Source organism: Stigmatopora nigra, chromosome 10, assembly GCF_051989575.1.
Source record: "Stigmatopora nigra isolate UIUO_SnigA chromosome 10, RoL_Snig_1.1, whole genome shotgun sequence".
NCBI classification, from domain to species: Eukaryota; Metazoa; Chordata; class Actinopteri; order Syngnathiformes; family Syngnathidae; genus Stigmatopora; species Stigmatopora nigra.
The window spans coordinates 4,497,475-4,517,662 of NC_135517.1; the positions used below are offsets into that span (position 1 = coordinate 4,497,475).

The following is a 20,188-nucleotide window of genomic DNA, read 5'->3' on the forward strand; positions in this document are numbered from 1 at the left end:
AGCAGTACAGAGCCTCACAATTACATTACCCAGTACAGAGTGAGCCGCAGCTGCCAGGAAGTGTTCATCAGCTTCCTGGATGATATACAAATCCAAACTTTCCATTCGTTCTGCAAACAGTAAGCATGTGTATCCCTGTGACACATTTGTTCTACGATGTTTAAATTCCACACATTTTCCTCTGTACCCAAACTTCTCACCTGTTAGAAAATGACATCACATGGGAGACTTACTATATTTTCATTCAATGTGTTGTAATAGTTATAATCCCTGAGCAAAAAAGTTTGAATGGAACAATATGAACTTTTAAAATGTTTGTATTAGTTATTTATATTACTTGAAAATTAACCCCAAAATATTTTGAGTTGTACTGAATTCATTTTAACTGATTCATTTCATTGCAAGTAGATATACTGATAAATACGAGGACTGGGATCATGTGTTCTTTTTGTTAATTTTCCTTACTGCTAATGCAGTAATAAGGGTTCCGGGGGGATTCTTTCACTGTGTCATTATGTGCTGTTGTGTCTTGAAATAATTAGAGACAAGGATGTAAAAAGATGTGGAACAAGTAAAATGACGTGAATACTTAGATTTTGTATCAATCCAGATTAGCACACAAACGAGCTAGTGTCTGAAATAACAAATCAATTCAAGTTAATTTATTTTTGAATAAGAAAATACAATATATAAAAATCCACAATATAAATATAAAATACAACATCTATAAAGGGCGTATATTATAGTACAGTACATTATAGTACATAATATAGTCTGATATACACATGTTAATGTACATTTAGATTAGGCAGGGTAGGGCAAACTATTCCACAAAGGACAACAATGGGTGGAGGTTTTAGTTCCAACCAATTAAGAGGCTATCTTTTCACCAATTTGGTGAACTACAACTGCAACCAGAGGCAGTCAGTTACTTCTTGTTACCATACAAAGCTCATTGGTTAAACTATGCTGGATTAATTGGGGGAAAAATGTTTTTTCTACCCTTGACCTAATGCACCTTTCTGGGTTTAATGCGCACCAACAAGTCTCCTTTAGGCTGGAGCATCCCAAATCCATAACGGCTAGGGTTTATCCCAGGCATCTGAGCATTTCTGTCACACAATTCCAAATCCATTGCCAACATTAAGTGCACAAATCTGAACAGGAGAAGAAAAGACAAGACACAAAGTTAGCTCCAGAGTCTAATAATGGCAAATCTCAATGTGCTGCACTAATTCCAAGACACTCACCGCCTGATGGTATTGATGGCAAAATGCTTTCCTACACAGCCATTGGTCCCTGCACCCCATGGCATGGTATAATATTTCAGTCTTCTGCCTCCTTTGTAAAAATCCCTTTTAGTGGTTCCGTCTTTATTCAGGAAGCGGTCAAACTGGAACTTCTGCAAACACATTTAGGAGTTGCGACGTGTCAGATTTGTTTAGAGGATTTGTTTTCTGTGCAACCTATAAAAAGTGACCTTGCAATGCCCTTCCCACGCCAATTAGCAGTGATTTTGTTTCATTGGCATGATAATCCCTCAAAGACTTGTAGCTGACCTCTTATTGGGAAGAAAAATAAACCCATTCTGATTTATGTGGGATTTTACTCCAACTCCAATTGAATTGCTTTGAATAATTACATTTCCGATGTCTTTATTTACCAAAACTATGCTGAATGCTTTTGAGGGAATTAATGGTGATTCAGTTATTAACCTTGCTTTACAAATTGAAAGAACATTTACCTGACAGATTTACCCGAGCGCCACTTTTCTTTATTTATTCATTCATTATCTGCACTGCTTATCCTCACAAGGGTTGCTGGAGCCAATCCCAGCCAATTAATGGCAACAAGTGGGGAAGAATGGTTGCTATGCAATTGCAGGGCATTTCATTTTTGGTGAAACAATGGCAGAATAGATTTTGATTAATTTGCTGATGAATTAGTCGAAATACTTCATTCGTACAACTTATCATGAATGAGGGCTCAAGGGATGGGTGTGTTGGAGCCTATGCAGGCTAACTGAAAATCAATAATTTGAAAACCTTTTTAAGGTCATGTCAGATGGAGTTGGAATCTCACCTCGGGTTCTGAGTAAATCTCAGGGTCCATTTGTGGGCTGGTGAAAGGGAACAAGCACACCCGATCTCCTTTTCGTAGAATGTACTCTTGACCAGTAGACATTTGAATGGTCTTCTCTTGCATTACCTCTCTGGTGATGAAAGGGGCAGCTGTGAGTCTGAGGGTCTCTTTCAAGGCACTATCTGCAATGCATATGAATGGTAAACATTTGCATGATGATACTGCACAATTACCATATTTTCACGACTGTAAGGTGCACCGCATTAAGAGGCGCACCCCCAATGAATGACATTTTTTCCATATACAAGGTGCACTGTATTATAGGGCGCACTGTATTATAAGGCGCACTGTATTATAAGGCGCACTGTATTATAAGGCGCACTGTATTATAAGGCGCACTGTATTATAAGGCGCACTGTATTATAAGGCGCACTGTATTATAAGGCGCACTGTCTATTTTGGAGAAAATTTAAGACTTTTAAGTGCGCTTTATAGTCGTGAAAATACTGTACTGTAAAAAATACTGTGAAAAAGTTGTACTTTAAAAATAAACTTGACGTCAAACATCAATCAATAACACAATGTCAGTTGGAGCTTTCAACCCACCTAAGACTGGGGTGTTTTCATGAGAGTTGAACTGGGAAGCACTTGATGTTTCTATCTGGGAAATGTGTTTCAACTCGTTTCTCACGGCAGTCATTGCTTCAGGATTTGTCAACAAGAATCCCAAAAGCCAAAATGCAGCCGGACCGACGTTACCCTGCGAGCAAACAAAAAGAGGACAGTGATCAAATTGCCCTTTCCATCTCACTCTGCGGTTGCATGGCGACAGCACAGATGCTTATTTGGCAAAGGCAAATATGAATACAATGCGATGACTAAGAACAAAAATATTTCTTTAAAAGGAGTTCACGAAAAAAGTCTAGAAATGTTTTCAGTGAACCTGAAAGGCCAGTTAAAACCTGATGTGGGCTTAAATGTGTTGACAGAGCGATAATGAAGTGATAAAAATAGTTCAGTATTTTGGGTAGGAATTGACTTTTAAATTAGATCGGGTTATGGTAAACCTGAGTTTCATGTTAGTTTGCTAAATTTAAATTGAAGTATTTGAATATTTCACAAAAAAAGAAGGAAATCGTGTGTCGTGTCACAGAATTTTGAATTATAAATTTGATATTAGTTCAAAATCTTTTGGTAAAGCAAGTCATTTTGATAAATATTTTGTTTTTCTTTCTGCGAATGCTGCAGTCGCTCAAATGTGACTCAGCGCCACTTCGAAGTTGTTGATTCAAAAGTTGGAAACAAAACAAAGGCGACGAGTGATGAACAAAATGATGAGTAAGCTGCTTAGGGCGAAGATGACATCTGATCAACACGTTGAATACAAAGGAGGCCCCCAGCAGGGCTATAGGCAAGATAGAATGAAATGGAATGTACTTCTGAACAATCTGAGAGGAACTATTAGCCAAAGCTTACAAAAGCTTGATTGTGTTTTCATTTAAACATTAAAAAACATTATATTAATGATAATTATGAGAGTCCAATGCACTTGGTTTTCTTGTCTGAAAATGCAAATGACAATATATACTTTACATAAATGCAGTTTTAAAAGGTATGACAGTTACATAAACAGTACAAATATTTCGTTTTTTAAATTTAAGTATGCTATATATTTTTGGGGGGGAATTTTGGGGAAATTTGTGAAGATATTTTAAATTTTATTAAGTCATAATAGTAAAATATTTTAAAATTTTAGCATTTATGTCTTTTACTTAATCACAAGAGTGGAATCTTATTTATACATAAGCATCCTCACCTATATTTGAATATATGGGTGAGAATAGTAAACAGTACCCTCTTATGGAGTATTGAAGAGTAATACAGTTTAAGTTCATATAAATGAAACAACTTTAAAAATAACTTTGTCTCATCTCTATCAGTTTTCCAATACTTCCTAAGTACATAAACAGCTGCATCCTGACCTCCCGCTCACCTGAGTAGCCCACAGTTGCAGCAATATAGCCCGCCTTTGCATTTCTTCATCCGCTCCCTCCATTTGCAGCAGTCGCCGATACGCACAAATCCAGGCGTTTGAACCCGACTCCCCAGTCTGACCCACTGGAGCTAAAAGTTCACACAATCTGTGACGAGCATTTTGGGCTGTCCTCTTCTCCTCTGTTTGATAAAAAAATATAAAAAAAAATCAAACACATAAACACACATTTACATATATAATAACTTATTTGGGTGTCGATTATTAGGTAGAGTCGCCATGGGAACCACAAAACAAGTGCAATGGTAATGTCAGGAAGCAAATTAGAGGTTGGTGGTTAGTAAGCGCACTTTATGACTCATACAATAAAATAGAAGAGAAGACACGTGCTGTGCTTAATTGTCAAAGGCCAGTTAATGATTCATCACCTGGGTTTAGCGTGCTTCTTGCCATCTTGGTTAGAAGGTTGTCAAACTTTCGATACTCGTCATAAACGCTCGAAGGATCAGCGCTGTTATTATTTTGTTCCCCTCCAAAGAGTGTCAGGTAACCTGCCCTGCAGATGAAAAAGTCAAAACATGTAGATATCTTTGTGTGGGTGATTTCAGGTATTTTTCCATTCGCCCACACAATACTTTTACAGACGGGTTTTCCTAAAGCGTGATGTCACACGTTTGCCCCCTTTTTTTTCTTTTTAATCTTTTATCAGCAAAGTTCTATTTTAATGCAGGCGAGCACAAAGAAGTCTATAATCCTGTCAAAGTGTGGAGTCATCCAAAGTCAATCATAGACTGTTTACAAACAGAAATAAAGGATGGAATGAAAGCAGCTGCATTTGAATGTCTCCTTGTAAAGTGAATTCAGATAGTTGTTTATCCATAAAAGGATACATGTTTGAATGTAATTCCGCAATGAAGGGAGACTTTGTTATTAGTTTAATTCTGCATTTTCAAGACTGACTTGTGTGTGGGGAATATGTGTGCATATAGAGATACAAAAGTGTATGAAACTGATTTGCCCCATGTTGGTGGTAGTCCCACCAAAACCTGATACTTGCATCCAATCTCCTGCTCTGCTATTTAATTATCTGACTTTCGGTGATAAGTGGAATCAATTGCTCACTTGACTACTGTAAGGCGTTCACTGCTGCTAAGGCAAGTTGAAGCTTGTTACTAGAAGTAATGTTATTGATAAACTGGTTGGTTCGTCATTGCAAAGTCGTCTGTATCTTCGTCTCGTTTTACTGGTAAACATTTATTGGGGCATTACTGCCACCTACTGGCGTTTAGACATTGACAAAATAGTGGAGCAGTCTTAAGATTTCCGCTCTGATAAAACTAGATTTTTCCTGTTTTAGTTTCTTGAAACACTGCCTCAATCCAAAGAATATAAATGTAATTTAAATGAGATTCTTACATTTCTGGTATATTCTAGTAGGTTTATGGCTCAGTTGAAACGTTATCTAGATATTCATACACCCTAAAAAGTGCATTTTAGTTGTTCTGCTTTAGAGTGAGTGCCTCTTTTTCAGCTGCAAGTGTAGTTAAAGTGAAGAAGTAAAGGATTGTTCAAATTTAGGAGGGTTCTTAAAAGCAGTAATCTGTAGTCTGACATTTGTTCACATTATGGGTAATTTAGGGTTTCCCCCCAGTCATTTTCCTCTTGTCATTGTGAGGCGTGGGAGGGTGAAAGCATTTACTTACTTGAAGAGAAGGCCGTATGAAAAGTCGAAAAGTTCTGTCTGTTTCCAGTATTTCTGGTTCGGAGGAATCTCTGCTTTCAGCATGTCTTCCAGGTGTCTGCTCATGTTGGCGTTTAAGGTGGACAAATTCATTCCCTGGAAGTGCCTGTGTAGGTGAGTGGGGTAAAAGTCAGGTGAAAAAGTGGAATTATTCCATCTTAAAAATGTGGCTCAACTTATTAACTTTTCCCAACCTACATTTAACAGATGAAGTAACATTATAGTTGATTATTTACATCTCTGCAACTATAAAAATCAGTCTTAAATGTCTTCAATAACTGTTTCTGACTACATCCCAGCTCATTTTTCATTACCTGCGGTTCCACAAATACCAATATGATTATTTGAATGAGCCCTGAGACCCCCCCTTACAATAAAGATATCATTGTGTGCACCTTTAGTGTTACTTCACAATATATCATGACATGCAGGACAACACTGAGGTCTAGTGTAGTTAAAAGGCAAGTTTTGGTTAAGCTATTTAACTTTTCAAAGCGAAAAAAAAGCTCTAAAAATAGATCTATTTGAATGGGAACCACAGGGGGAGTGTTTATAGGAAACAACATGTTTAGATTTGGAAATAAAAACCAAAAACGATGTGACCTCAGGCTCTAAGGGTGGAGCTGGATGTAATAAGGACATAAGGACGTACTGTTTCATCAGTGCTTTTGTGTGGACGGGTTGACGATGCGGGATGTGCAGTTTAAAGATCTTCTCCATGAGGACATCTGCATAGTGCTCAAAGTCCAGCGAGTCACTATCGCTGATTACACTGTCATATGAGTGAGGATCTAGCAGCACGGTTACATAGCGTCCAACAACACGCACCTGGATAGAGAAAAAATATTTCTTTATGAGCTGAAAAAAAGGAGATGTAGAATTCTAACTCATTAACTGCCATTGATGATCACAGATTGGCTTTAAAAATGTAGTTTTTGCATTTACTACATAGCAACGTTGGCATTATACGATTGACAACAGACAATCTAAGCAAAGCTGATAACCTTCCTACCGTTTTAAATGGTATTTGACTTTGGTTTTCCATTGACATAGATTGACGCCCAGTTTTCCAGATGAGACGCCGATTTCTTGTCACCATGCTAGTTAAAATGGGTTTTATATCTATGTCTGTCAAAGTCTACGGTAGTGAATAAGTTCATGACTAAGCTGATCTTTGTCTATGATCTTGGCAATGATAACATTCATTGTCCTTTTCCTCTTTGGCCCAGAAGACTTTACGTCTAGAATTTTCTAAAACAATTTCAAAAAGGTGCAAAGTACAAGTTTCAATTTTGCTAGAGCCCATGCAGAAATGTCTTATTATTTTTAAAAACTTAACTTCTCTATCCCAGTAAATTATTTTCTTTGTCAGGCACTAACCTGAATGAATTTATAACAGCTTGAAAAGGAATTCCAACTACTGGTAATTGAGACAAAATTTTAACCACAGCTTTTAATGAAGATGCAGTGAGGTTTTGCCTTGCTTCAATTATAACCACAATAATTATGACATTGTCTATCAAAATTATAAAATGTACAATGTTTATGGGAAGTGCATTCTGCTGCGTTGTTATTATAATATTCAGTAAATTCCTGGGGTTAAAAATACCATCTAAGGCAGAGGTCAAGAATGTTTTTGACAAAGAGAGCCAGAAACAATTCATATTTTTAAATGTTATTCCATAATAGCCATACCCATAATTTAAAAGTCAAAAATATATTTTAAAAAGTTTGCTTTTTTGGTCATTTTAGAAACCATATGCCATTTTAAAACTGATATTAATGGAATCTAATAATAATAATAAATTAATTCCTTATATACAATGTAAAGCATTTTTTTCTAATTCTACATGTGTACACCTCGTTTTCTTTATTTATTTGTGATAAAAGGTCTTTTTCTTCTTCCATATCAGCATTCTAAAAAAAAAATACAGTAATCCTGAATCAAAATTTGATGAAATTATAGTAATTCTATTAATGATAGTATATCACTTCAAATATTTCCCATTTTGGAAACTATTTTATTTATAGTAGTAGTTAAACGTGTTTCTTTTTATTATTTTGTTTTGAAAATGACTCACAGTGAAGATGTCGCCGTGCTTCTCCTTCATTCGATTCAAGAACTTGGCAGCATCTTTCCCAAATTCAATTGCGTGGCCCAGCCACGGGATTAAGCCTTTGTCGAGAGGGGGATCACTTTTGCACCTAAAACACAATATTAAATCAGATCGCCGTTAAAATAAAAATAAAATAAAAACCTCATTGATATTCTTCTTATTTTTGCAATAAACAAACCTTGATCTCTGCGTGAGGAGGCAGTAGAGCAGCACCACTTGGACCAGTAAGAAAACAGTCCAGATCATTTCGTGTGTGTACTTCCTCGTCCTTGAGGCGTGATTTTGTACTCCGTGCCGTGGGTGTTCCTTGCCTGAACATTTCCGCCCCCGGTGGCCTCATCCCAAAACGTCACGACCATTGAGTCATGCTCAATATTCTAAGTGTAAATGATTAAATGACATCTTTACACACACCTTTTGTTCAAAGCCAATGTTTACTGTGCATAGCAACGTCTGACAATTGACTCAACTGCAATCAATAAAGAATTCACCCTCAATAACCCTTTTATTCACTGTACTGGTCATCATTTTTTGCTTATATTCTCAGTATATTTCTTCTTTCATTGTTGACCAATTTTTCAACAGTTGCATGACAGCAACTTTTTCATTCAATCATTTTCCAGACCGCTGATCCTCACTGGTTTTGCATAGGGAGGGTGCTGGAGCCTGTCCTAGCACCAGGCAGGGGAAACCCTGAATCAGTGGCCAGCCAATCGCAGGGCACAAAGACAAAGGACAACCATTTACGCCCACAATGATATCTAGTGTCAATTTACTATGTTCAACCAGCCAACTCTGCATGTTTTTGGCATGTGGGAGGAACCCAGACTACCCTGAGAAAACCCACACAAGCCCGGAAAGATCATGCAAACTCCCCACAATGAGGACCGACCTGGGATTGAACCCTCAACCTGAGAACTGCGAGACGTGCACACTAACCTAACCACTCGCACACCGGGGCCATCTTGCAGCAACATTTGCAACATAAATTTGATACGAAGAAAAAATTGCACTGCACAACTGCATTGCGACAGTTATTGTGGTGAGACAATCTTAATTGAAGTGACATCTCCAGAGTGATAATTTAATTGCCTGAGTAATTAAACATACGGGAAACAACCTGAATTAGTTGCCAGCCAATTCCAGGGCACAAGGAAATGGGTAACCATGTTTTTGGGAAGTGGGAGGAGTACCCAGGAAAAACGGAGTAGTATTTAACTTCCTGGTTCAAATTATTAAATAATTTACTGAGTCACACTGACACACTACTTGTCAATATATACTGGATATTGCCATTGACTAGTATTGTATAACATAAAACTAATTTCATGCCATCTTAGTTGTTTTTTTTTTGAACTTTTATTGTTCCACAAAAAGAGGGCTACAATATCGCTTGTTTGTGTCATGAAATCATCTTAACATTGGCCATAAAAAAAGACAATGTCCAATGGAAGACTTAAAAAGACAAATCGTAATTAAAGTTTTGGTATTTTCTGCTGTTTCACAAAATAAAACTTGGCCACTTGATTTGAAAGCTGAATGAAAATAAAAAACAGCGATGAATATATAAATTATGTTGATCCTACATTTAAGTAAGGAATCTAAGATAGCTGGCCATCATCCTGATTTACTTGTGTATGCGCCATCACTTGCGATTCATAGATATCTTCGGGAGTTGTTCCAAACTCGGCTGCAGTCCGCCTGAGTAGGAACACTCCAGCGTGTAAACCACCAACATTTACCCAAACAGTGTGCTGCTTCCTCCACAACCCCCCCATCCTGGACAGCACCTACGGAGTACATAAATCTTGATGAAAAATCTTCACATTAAACAATATAAGACAAATACAGCTGGCAAATAAAAAGGATTATTTACAATTGTAAAATTCCAGCAGCCAAAGTTTGAAAACAACAATTTAATGTACAAATATTAGATGAGGACCTGATTTGAAGACCAGTGGAATAAATGTACCTATCTTAATGTTAAATACAACTGAACTGTGAAATATTTTTGGAGTAGTGATCTTTTTTTGCAGTGTTAAAAGGAACAAAATACAAGTAGTGGTACCAAACTTAGGTAACTTTTGCTTCCATATTAAAATATACTCTATTCTTTGCTTAGGTTGTTACGGGAATAGTATTTGCATGAGCCAAGTCCAGTCACTTAAATCTGCATGATTAGGAACAGGATCCTTAGGACAGTACCTTGGAAAAGCATTTCTTGTCTTGGGTCAACAACACAGCCTTCCCAGAGGCCGGTCTACACACACGTGCCATTTCTCTCAAGCAGGAAGGGTAAAGGTCCCAGTTCTTCTTTCGGGAGCCCATCCTTCAGAATAAAACATACCATGTAGTACCTTATTATTCATAAGCTTGACCTTTGACATAACTTTAGAACAATATATGGCTTGATTTGGTACCTTTTCCCAAAGGGCATGTCAGTGATGACAATGTCAACTGAACTGGATCTCATGGGTAAACTGCACAAATCCCAACGTATTGTGTCAATGGGAAGTCCAGGAGTACTGTTTACAAACACAGATGGTAAAACATTACAGTATGTTCCAGGACTTTTGAGATCAACAAGCTTTGGGAAAAATATTTACACAAATAATAAACATTGAATGCTTAAATGCTTAAAATGAATGCTTTGGTTTGTGCTAGAATAACCGATGTGGACTCACGCAAGGAAATTAAATGTCAGTACCTGCCTAGAAACTGCAGCATCAACAATGTAAAAGGTATACACACCCAGTTATTAACAGGATCATTAAGTACAGAGTCTGACATGTTTAAAAGCTGCTATTTTTGCCACCGGTTTGTGATGGAAAATCTCACAAATTACATTAAATAAACCAAAAGACCTTTAAGAAACATGCTTACTTCATGCATTGTTGTTATTAACTTCCCTCAAGCTTCCTATGCTACTGCATTTTTATTTATTTTTTGATTGAGAAGAATTTACACAGAATTGATACTCTACTCCTAAACCTGAAACCAGATTATATCGGATCTCAAATTCCCCAACTTGATTTTTACAAGGCTACCTACCACAGTGTAAATATATCTTCCCTTCATTCCCTGTAGGACACAAAACCACCTATCTACTTCCATTAGGTCTGATTCTTTGCAGCATGATGTGCCTTGGCCCATGTTTAATTTAAAATATTCTGTTCCGAGGTCACTGTTTTCCGCCATGTTGTTTTTAGCCTTCATTGCTGTCTCTTGCCAAGTGAAGTCCATCACAAGGCTACTTTGGGAATGTACTTCTAGTTCTTTGGGAGGACATGTCCGAGTCATCTGAGTTGGTGATTATTTTTTTGCCGCAGTGTGCGTTGCCAAGTGTGTAATGTTATAAAGTTCTGGGCTGCCTTTCCCTTAGAATTAAAACCTTAGGTGTCAAATGGAGATATAACATTTGAATGATGCGTACCTGCCCTTGTCTTCCTTCCTTTTCTGAATGTGACACACATTGTTGACTGTACGGTTGACGGCTATATCATTGTTGTCCCCAGCAATGTGGAAAGATGATGGGAATTCTAAAGCCCCCTGAGGATGCATTCAAACATAGGAGGACAGAGAAAACATTAAGAGAAAGCAATATGCGCTCTTGAGTCTTTTTTTTTTCTCCAAACTGTCATCTTACCTCCAAAGGTATTGCTCCTGTTCCACACATTGGATCGAGTATAATATCAGATGGTTGAGGTTTACACAGCCTGTCAGCACAGAAACAGACATTAATATAAATAGCAAAATTTAAACTACCTTAAAAACAAGTAGTATGTACATGGGTTTACAAACTATTTTATAAAAATCACACATTATACTCTATGTGTACGAACATAAAGTAACAGATATTCCCTTCATAAAATATCACAAAAAACAGCAGATATGGCAACATCAATCTCATCAGTAGTTGTACTAGTGAGTAAAAAGTTAACTTCTACCAACTTGTGACACCAAAAATGAATAAATTACCATTCATACTGCCTCTACTGCACAATAATGCATTATATTCCTTCACACATTAACAAATTGATGCTATATTTTACCTTCATTGCCATAGACATGAAACTAAATTTGAACTCAGGTAAAATGACGATGTAAAAACGTCATATAAACTAGAGTGGAAACATTTTACAAGTGCACTCTATAGAAGAAGCTTGATTACAAAACGTATCCCACTCATGTTCAAGTGCATGCCATCAAGTGAAATTAAATGTGGTGTGGAGAATATTTGACATCCTTGCAGCATATAAATAATATTTGAATAATAACAATATCAGTTAAGATGACCGCCTGCACCTGAGCATGCCATAGCACAAAGTGGAACGCAGTGTGGTTGGTCCAAAGTGGCTGATGTTTCTTCTATGAAGACTCTCTTCAGTGAGTGCTATGCCGATCACCATCTCCGTGTTGTGTATATTTAAGAGTACCTACAAAAGAAAACAGTGGATCAACAATCAATAACAACAGACGGCAACCAATTCAACACAGAAAGACACAATAAAAACTTTGCCTTATGCCCAAACTTCATAAACAGTTATTTAACAATAGTATTAGAATTCAAATTCTCAGTGTTACTTTTGCAATGCATTATAAGCCTCTTCTAATACTTTTCTCATGTTGTGTGACTAAAATAACAATCATACACCAATGAACTTGCTAACATGCAAGGCTGCCATGCCAAGCCACTGGGAGAAAATGAGGGTTCAAAGCCTTGCTCAAGGGTACGTCAAAAGTGGGCAGTCTTTGCCTGGAATTAAACCGCTGATCCACATTCCTAGGACAACTTGAACTATAGAACGTGCCAATGTCAGGTGCGGTGCATTTATGGGTTTTTCACAAATTCTGTGAAAATTAGTCAATAGTGCAGAAATGTAGATAAGACACTTGTACAAGTAACAAGATAAAGCAGTAAATCTCTGTAACCAAAGTCAACACATCCAAATTAACTTGGGAAAATATTTGCTTCCTTAGCTCACTTGCAATTAAACAGTGTAAATTATCTGACATTGCAGTGCATTTCTTGGCTGCTGAGGCTACAATGGTATTGAGTAGGTGTTGGTAAGCATATCAAAGATGTTTACCTCAATGTCAAACTTGGTCATGTCAGCTTTCCACTGAAAGAACTCTTGTACAGCACCGCCAAAATCTCTGGCTGCCTCATTTGAGGAAAAGCTGTGCTTGTCGCCAGCTCGGTTGCACGTTACACGGAACTTGGTTACTTTTGCATTTGGTGTGGCTTCTTCGGAGTCTTGAATATTGATCTCAGGCGCCTCTTCAGTCTCGTTTTGGTCTTCAGCTGCAGCTGGTTCCTCAGTTTGGTCTGGCGATTCACCGTCAACCACGGTTGTGTCTCCGACTTCATTGCTGGGTTTGACCTTGGTACTGTTGGTGCCTTTACGGTGGCTTTTTCTCTTTTTGAAAGTGCGGTTTAGTTTCCAAACCTCTAAGGCGTTAGTCCAAGGGAGCTTGGAGGCGAGCTGCTGCAGCTCCTCTAACGTCTCCTCCTTGATAAGAAAAATTAATGCAAAGTTAATACATTTTATTTATCAAAGGAATATAATAAGAACACCAAAGGACATGAATAGGTTGGTAAAATTGATTCCATGATTATATAAGTAATCTAATGGAATTTCTTTGTATTTAACTTAAGTTAATGTAATGGTTATCCTTATACTTAATATTATTTATATATTTTTCCTACTTGTGTTAGTGAATATATAAGGTATTTCCCTTCCCAACATTCTGGTAGCGTCAATGCACTATTTTTGTATTAGAAGGATCTCTGGCACCATCTTGTGACGCATTAACCATAATTAACCAAAGTATTTCATTTCATATTCACCGTGAAACAGCACTTTGCACAGGTTAACTTTACCTTGGATTCTTTAAATTGGTACTGATCAAATTCATCCACAACCACAAAAAGGTTATCAACAGACCTCAGCTGGTGAACCTATGGACACAGGTAATCCACAGTTAGCCATTAAAAGACCTTTATGGAGATGATATTAGCAACATGAAGCTTCTATCTTACCTGGAAGAGCTTGTCGGTAGTAGTTGTAAAGTAAATACGACCACGGTCTTTGCTTATGCGTGCTTCGATGCCAATCTTTTCGTGGACCTCCTCTGCAGCAGTGTGTTCAAACCCTGTGGGCACCGTCGCCCCAATGGTAACGCTGATGATGGACTCAAGCCCAGGGGTGCCCTGCTCAACATCTTCTAGGGAGGACATGCCTGTTGGTCTTCTGTCATGATAGATGAGACATTATTACTATAAAGTAGAAGGTAAGATCTTGAGCCCGATCTGAAATTCTAATCAAGTGTCCTTCCATCCATCAAGCTGTTCTACAGACATGCCTATCATGTTTTATTAATCCCAGTCAAATATTAGGTGTTGTTTAAAAATCTAAGATGCTTTTATTATATTCGATTAAATAGTGCATGGTAAGTTCTAAAGACATCCATTCATTTTCTGAACCGACCTGCGTTCAAATCCAGGTCGGTACACCCGTGTGGAGTTTGCATGTTCTACCTGCGTGGGTTTTCTCCGGGTACTTTAGTTTCTTCCCACATTCCAAAGACATGCATGGTAGAATGATTAGACACTAAGTTGCTCGTGGGTATGAGTGTGAGCGTTTGTCTCACTGTGCCCTGCGATTGGCTGGCCACCGCATCTGGCCCAAAGTCAGCTGGGATCGGCTCCAGCACCCCCCGCGAACCCAGTGAGGACAAAGTGGTTCAGAAAATGAGATGCAATTAGATTTTCTGAACCCTTATCCTCAGGTTTTTCGCGGGTTCACTGGAACCTATCCCAGTTAACTACGGAATCCAGACGGGAGACACAGTGGATCGGAGGACAGACGATCGCAGACATTCAATGGTATATTTCTAGCGTAAATCCATAACAGGTAATGTTAGAATTATGCTTTTATGCGTTTCGCATTTACCCAACGAGGATCTTGGCTAAGCTAAGGCTAGTATTGACACACGAGAAGGAAGTTGTAGCGAGTAAATCAAGACGCCGATCCTTTGAATGAAACGTTTAGTTTGATCAGCAAGCGTGTCACTGACATACATTTACCGGCTTAATCGTCGATAATGTTGAAAACAATCAAGCGTGGTGCGGGTAAACTTGCCAGATTTGCAGTCATTCACGAGAAAACGTGTTTATGTGTCCAATGACAGAAGGCAAGCAATTCCGGTCTTATCAGTTTGCTATGAAAACCACACAATCACAAAACGACGTCATTTATTGTTATTTTGTCCGAATTGCACCTTAGATTTATTTCTAAATTTAATCTATGCATAATAACACCATAAATTGTGTATTAAAATAAGGCGATTTACAACTCTGAAGAGATGTTATTTTCTTTTACTTTGAAATGTAAAACAGCAGAAAGGAAAATAGGACTGGAGGACTGTTGTTGAGTTTCTGTAAAGAATCAACAGGGGGCGACAAAACATTATTCTTATAAAAAATGTTAAATACATAATAGGAAAGCGTTCAAACGCATGGTAGCATAAAGAACATTCATTCTTAATTCAGTTATATTCCCTGAACAGTTTATCCTCACAATGGTTTCCATTTGCATCGCTCTCCAGTGTTATTTAGCTACTACCCATGATAAAAAGTCAAATTATTCATGTTATCGCCTGCTCAACTTTGTTGTTCATCATCAGTCATTCCAACTGTTTAATGTGAGATATAAAAGACAAGGGTCATCCTTTTATGATGGCATGATGGAATGAAAACCTTCAAACAGCAGACTAAAGTCAGTGATTCGGCTAATGGGGAGGGTGACAACGTAAAACAAAATGTGTGCCAGTGGTGTCGGTGCACAAACTCTCATTTCAAGTAGGAGGGCAAGATTGAAAACATTAATATTGATTCCTCTGACAGCCCACTCCTGGTCCACGGACCGGTGATTGGGGACCCTTGCTTTAAATGACAAGTACATCTCATTTGACAATAGTTTATGGCTCTTGCAGAATGGATACATACATAAAAACGTTACATACTGTGACAGTGCACCTAACGACTAGTTTAGATGATTATATGATTCAGAAGATATGATGTTTTGCAGCAGGAAGTCGACAGGTGCGGTATGACAGTAATACGCAATTTGATGAACAGCGTGCGCGTGCACGTGGAATGCACGTGCACGTGACTCTCTCTCTATTGCTCTATCCTTTCCCATATATTCTTTTTCCCCTTCTTCATCGCCTGCGGCTCAATTAGTCAGACAGCCAAGCGGCTTCTGATCAGCCAAGGCTAACACAGTAACACCCAGGGAACACGGAACTGACTCTTCATTCTTCCTTCCTTCTCCCCCCATAGCCAACATGTCCACTTTAGAGCTCCTTTGTAGCTTTTGTTTCTCCCGTTAACTCCCCTTCCTACCAGCTTAAAAAAACAACAACAAACAAACCTCCAAAAAGCGCAATGCAACATCGAACCCAAGTGTTCACCTCCCATTGATTGCAACGATTTTGGCCAATTGCTCGCTGCTTTTGTTTGGCGAAAAAAAACGTCGCAAAGCTCTGCAGTCTCTGCAAGAAAGGAGTCACTGGAGCGCTCGAATTTCAGGCTCTCTCAACCATACCAGCAGGAGAACCATGTCCTCGTCCAGGTTCAAGAAGGATAAGGAAATTATCGCAGACTACGAGACCCAAGTCAAAGGTAGGCGCGTCATGTTCATTCAGGTTAAAAAAAAACGCACCTAACTAATCTCTTGTCATGACTTTGACGTGGACTCCTTGTCCTAATCAACTAAACATGATAAACTGCAAATCGTTGACAATTGCATAGATGTACTTCTTATCAGATCCTTAAATCGGAAAATGTGTTGCAAATAAATGCATGTTCTCACGCAATCTTCCACAGGCATTTTGGATTTTTGTGGCGGAGGATGATGACAATGTGGTTAGAATCCTGCCTCTGCACGCTTGTGTTGCCGGGTAAAATAATCTGTGTTGAAATGAGTGTGTATGAGATAGAATGGCTGCATGGTTGCACCTTGAACTCAACATTTTAAGGTGTCTTTTTTTGCTTAGAGCACTGATTCAGGCAATGTTGATGAAATGTTTGTTAATGAGCAGTCAAATGTTCAGTGACTAATTTTATTTATTTATGTATTTAGTCATTTCATTTGAACTCTTGGATGGTTTCAGGTGAAAATAAATCAAACTCTGATCACGTTTTGACTTGTGAAATGAAAATTGGGGCGTTAGTTGATTTAATTCTGAGGTCCATAACTTGAAATAAGTGTGAGATGTGTATAACTTGTGTGTTCTATAAGAAATGTGTTTAAAATTGTGATTGAGTTTGATTTATTTAATAAAAACAATGAACATGCAAACTCCACACAGGTGGACCGACCTGGATTTAAACCCAGGACCCTTAAACTGTGAGTTTAACACGCTAACCACTCATCTGCCGGGCCACCCAAAATAAAATCAATAAGGTTAACATGGAAGCTGTCTATGATTTACATTGCCAAATTAAAATCATTCTAGACTCCAGTAATTCACAGTATTTTATATAATTTAATCCATTTACAGATGCTGAAAATATAGTGGTTGCAACACATCCTTGAAGTACAGTTGAGCCAAAATCACAATCTGTTTTAGTCCTCAACAAAGGTGTTGATGATGGTGGTCCCAGAAAAAGATAAGTGCCCGGAAAGGGGGGTTTGCTTGGGAGGTCGTTCTTCGCCTAGGGCTACTGCTACCATGACCAGGACTGCTGTCGCCTCTGCCTAGAGCACCCCGTTTTTAGCTCCAGCTCGCTGCCTTCTCCTCTGTCTTACACGGTGGCCACTACGCCACTTGGACGGCTCTAACGTACGCCAAGTCACGTTAACTTCAGTTCATGGAGCTTTCTTCTAGCCAATTGGAGGCCAGTGAGGTGTTGGGAGATAGCCAATGGGAAACTCCCTTTACCTAATAATTAAAAAAAACATCATATACACAAAGTATATTTATGTTGTGTGTAGGATGTTTGTTTACCTAATTTTGATTTTTTTGTATTTTAGAACAAAATGTTTCCCATCTCTCTCTATATATGTGTGTGGATTTATGTGTTTACATAATATATATCTTTTTCAATAAGGTATGAATCACCACCACCACAAATGATCAATTGTGGTTTGTCCCCTCTCCAAACTGCTAGCATTACACCAGCTGGCAAGATTGAAATTGATATGGTATAGTTGCTTTATTTGATGCCCATCACATGTAAAGGGAAAATGGTGTAATTGTGGAGACTATATATACAGTGCAATTGTGAATGCACTGATCTTGAGCCAGCTTTCCCCCTGAGTGGTGTTTGGCTTGAATTTCTAGGCTCTGGTTCCTTTAATAAAATCCAATAATTCCATTTTATGCAATGCCAGAACCAGCTTCATATTTATGAGCTTAAAGTGTGAGAATTTAGATATTTTCTTTCAAAAAGTGAAACCATGTCAATGTCCATCTTATTTTCCTTTTCAGTACTTTACCAGACGGCAGTTTTTATGATTTTTGCATCAATTATTCGGCTCTGATTCCACCATGTTTGGGATGTACTTGTTTCATGCCATTCCATGTTTGGCCCAATTTGCATTAGCAATGATCCTTGAATGGCAAGAGGGAAGAGGGATGCTAATTTATGGATAATTTGTCATTTACCACTCGCGTTTTGCATCGACTACATGCATAGAGGACTTTCTACCTTCTCGCAACAATGGCTCCGTTTGAGATGAACCAGCAAGCGAATGAACGCTAATGAAATTCATCTAGGAAATTGCAACTGTCGTATTGTGACTTATGACTTAATTGTTCATGTAGACACGACAGAAGGGGCCCTTGTCATTAGAGTGTCATTGATTGGGTCATTTCAAGATCACAGGGTCACTATATTATGTACAAGGACTATTTATTGAGCAACATGGATGAATAATCAGTAGGGTGATAGCAAAACAAGATGTGTCAAAAAAACTGAACACCCTGAAGTGAACCCTATCTAAGACAACAAAGTGAAATCCATCTTCATTCAAGAAAATCCATTGGTTTCAATGTCTGTGCTGGATTGGTTGGAACAAAAACTTGCACCCACAGCTCCTTAGACTGTGATTCAAATTTTGAACTGGTGCCAAACAAGTTGCTAGTACTCTGCTTCTGTTGCCTACTGTGCAAAAATTCAGTTTCTTTCACACTGCTCTTGGTGCTTTGGTCCTATGTCGCGGGCAGCTGCCTCTATTTGACTGGTTAGTTGACCCACACATAATCAGCCTTTTACATTACATGACAAACATTAGCTTTTCACAAAGCCTCAATCATTTTTGAGTTTGTGTGCAACTATATTCATAAAATGGACACAAGTTAACTTAAAAGTGGTTTCAATTGTTTTCTCAATTTTTGTGGCAGTTTCTTACAATTTCACATAAACACAGAATTGTTTATGTTGCATTAATGGTTAAAACACTGTCTTAATTTGCATTTTATTCCTCCTACAATGTAACTCTTATAATACTAAAGTTTCATGTCATCATACATTATACAAAGATAACACAATCATAAAATATATCTAGTTCCTCAAAAATACTTCTGTCAGATTATGCATTCCTTCAGATGTTAAAAAATGTTTCATGGCAATTATCTTGTTGAAAATACACTGTTTTATACACAGATTACTTGAGAAGTGGCATATAATATGTAAAAGGGACACTAAACAGAAATCAGACTAACAACTTCTCAAATCTCTTCATAATTAGTGAAGTTGACTCACATCTGTCAGATTTGGGACCTTTGAGATTTATGTTATTGGGAAGCGTAAGCCTCCACCTCAGCCCTCTAAAGATAAGTAAAATAGGGCAACTATTTGCAGATGACAAACGTCAATCAACCACCGTTCACGGCGCAGGCATATTTGGAGCAGACTTTCATCTGAAGTACATCTTTTTTTCACAAGGTTTCAGACAGTTATTAAAGACTACCAGAATTACAATATGAATCATGTCCGGGTGTTTACTGCAATTAAAATGTGTTAATGGTGGGGATGAATAAGCAATTTAATTATAAACTCGAATTATAATTGCAAACAATTCGACTTCAAATACAGTCATACCTTGAGATACGAGCTTAATGCGTTCCGGGACTGAGCTCGGATGTCGATTTACTCAGTATGCACATATAAACATGTCTATTCTTCAAGAATTGTATACACAATGATATATGTAGTGCACTGGAAAAGTAACATTTGAAGTA

At 38.0% G+C, this 20,188-nt stretch overlaps 3 protein-coding genes across 10 annotated transcripts in view; 1 reads left to right on the forward strand and 2 right to left on the reverse strand.

Moving 5' to 3' along the window:
- Positions 1 to 647: 647 nt before the first annotated feature.
- Positions 648 to 8,277, reverse strand: LOC144203556 (prostacyclin synthase-like). Its single transcript, XM_077727075.1, has 10 exons — positions 8,112 to 8,277; positions 7,898 to 8,021; positions 6,469 to 6,644; positions 5,779 to 5,922; positions 4,504 to 4,631; positions 4,076 to 4,257; positions 2,689 to 2,842; positions 2,083 to 2,264; positions 1,251 to 1,402; positions 648 to 1,157 (listed from the first exon to the last, which is right to left on the reverse strand). Exons 1-10 carry the CDS (start codon positions 8,177 to 8,179, stop codon positions 1,010 to 1,012), a joined length of 1,458 nt encoding a protein of 485 aa, XP_077583201.1. The 5' UTR covers positions 8,180 to 8,277; the 3' UTR covers positions 648 to 1,009.
- A 927-nt stretch (positions 8,278 to 9,204) lies between these two features.
- Positions 9,205 to 16,923, reverse strand: thumpd3 (THUMP domain containing 3). 6 transcript variants are annotated; one of them, XM_077725732.1, is made up of 10 exons: positions 16,813 to 16,923; positions 13,977 to 14,187; positions 13,818 to 13,895; positions 13,024 to 13,446; positions 12,239 to 12,369; positions 11,580 to 11,649; positions 11,367 to 11,482; positions 10,354 to 10,458; positions 10,139 to 10,262; positions 9,205 to 9,723 (listed from the first exon to the last, which is right to left on the reverse strand). In XM_077725732.1, exons 2-10 carry the CDS (start codon positions 14,172 to 14,174, stop codon positions 9,535 to 9,537), a joined length of 1,434 nt encoding a protein of 477 aa, XP_077581858.1. In that variant the 5' UTR covers positions 14,175 to 14,187; positions 16,813 to 16,923; the 3' UTR covers positions 9,205 to 9,534. The 6 variants fall into 6 exon arrangements, with proteins under 6 accessions (XP_077581858.1, XP_077581856.1, XP_077581857.1 ...); XM_077725730.1 differs by lacking the exon at positions 16,813 to 16,923 and adding an exon at positions 15,024 to 15,152 and having other exon boundaries at positions 9,254 to 9,723; positions 13,977 to 14,184; XM_077725731.1 differs by lacking the exon at positions 16,813 to 16,923 and adding an exon at positions 15,018 to 15,102 and having other exon boundaries at positions 9,254 to 9,723; positions 13,977 to 14,184.
- srgap3 (SLIT-ROBO Rho GTPase activating protein 3) overlaps positions 14,759 to 20,188 on the forward strand; it is a 37,154-nt gene continuing 31,724 nt past the window's right edge. For 2 of the 3 annotated variants that reach the window (XM_077725725.1, XM_077725723.1), the window contains exon 1: positions 15,779 to 16,622. In XM_077725725.1, the coding sequence (XP_077581851.1) occupies positions 16,559 to 16,622 (64 nt within the window). In that variant the 5' untranslated portion in view covers positions 15,779 to 16,558. Of the gene's footprint in view, positions 14,851 to 15,778; positions 16,623 to 20,188 lie in introns of those variants that run through there. The other variant, XM_077725724.1, reaches the window with a different exon arrangement.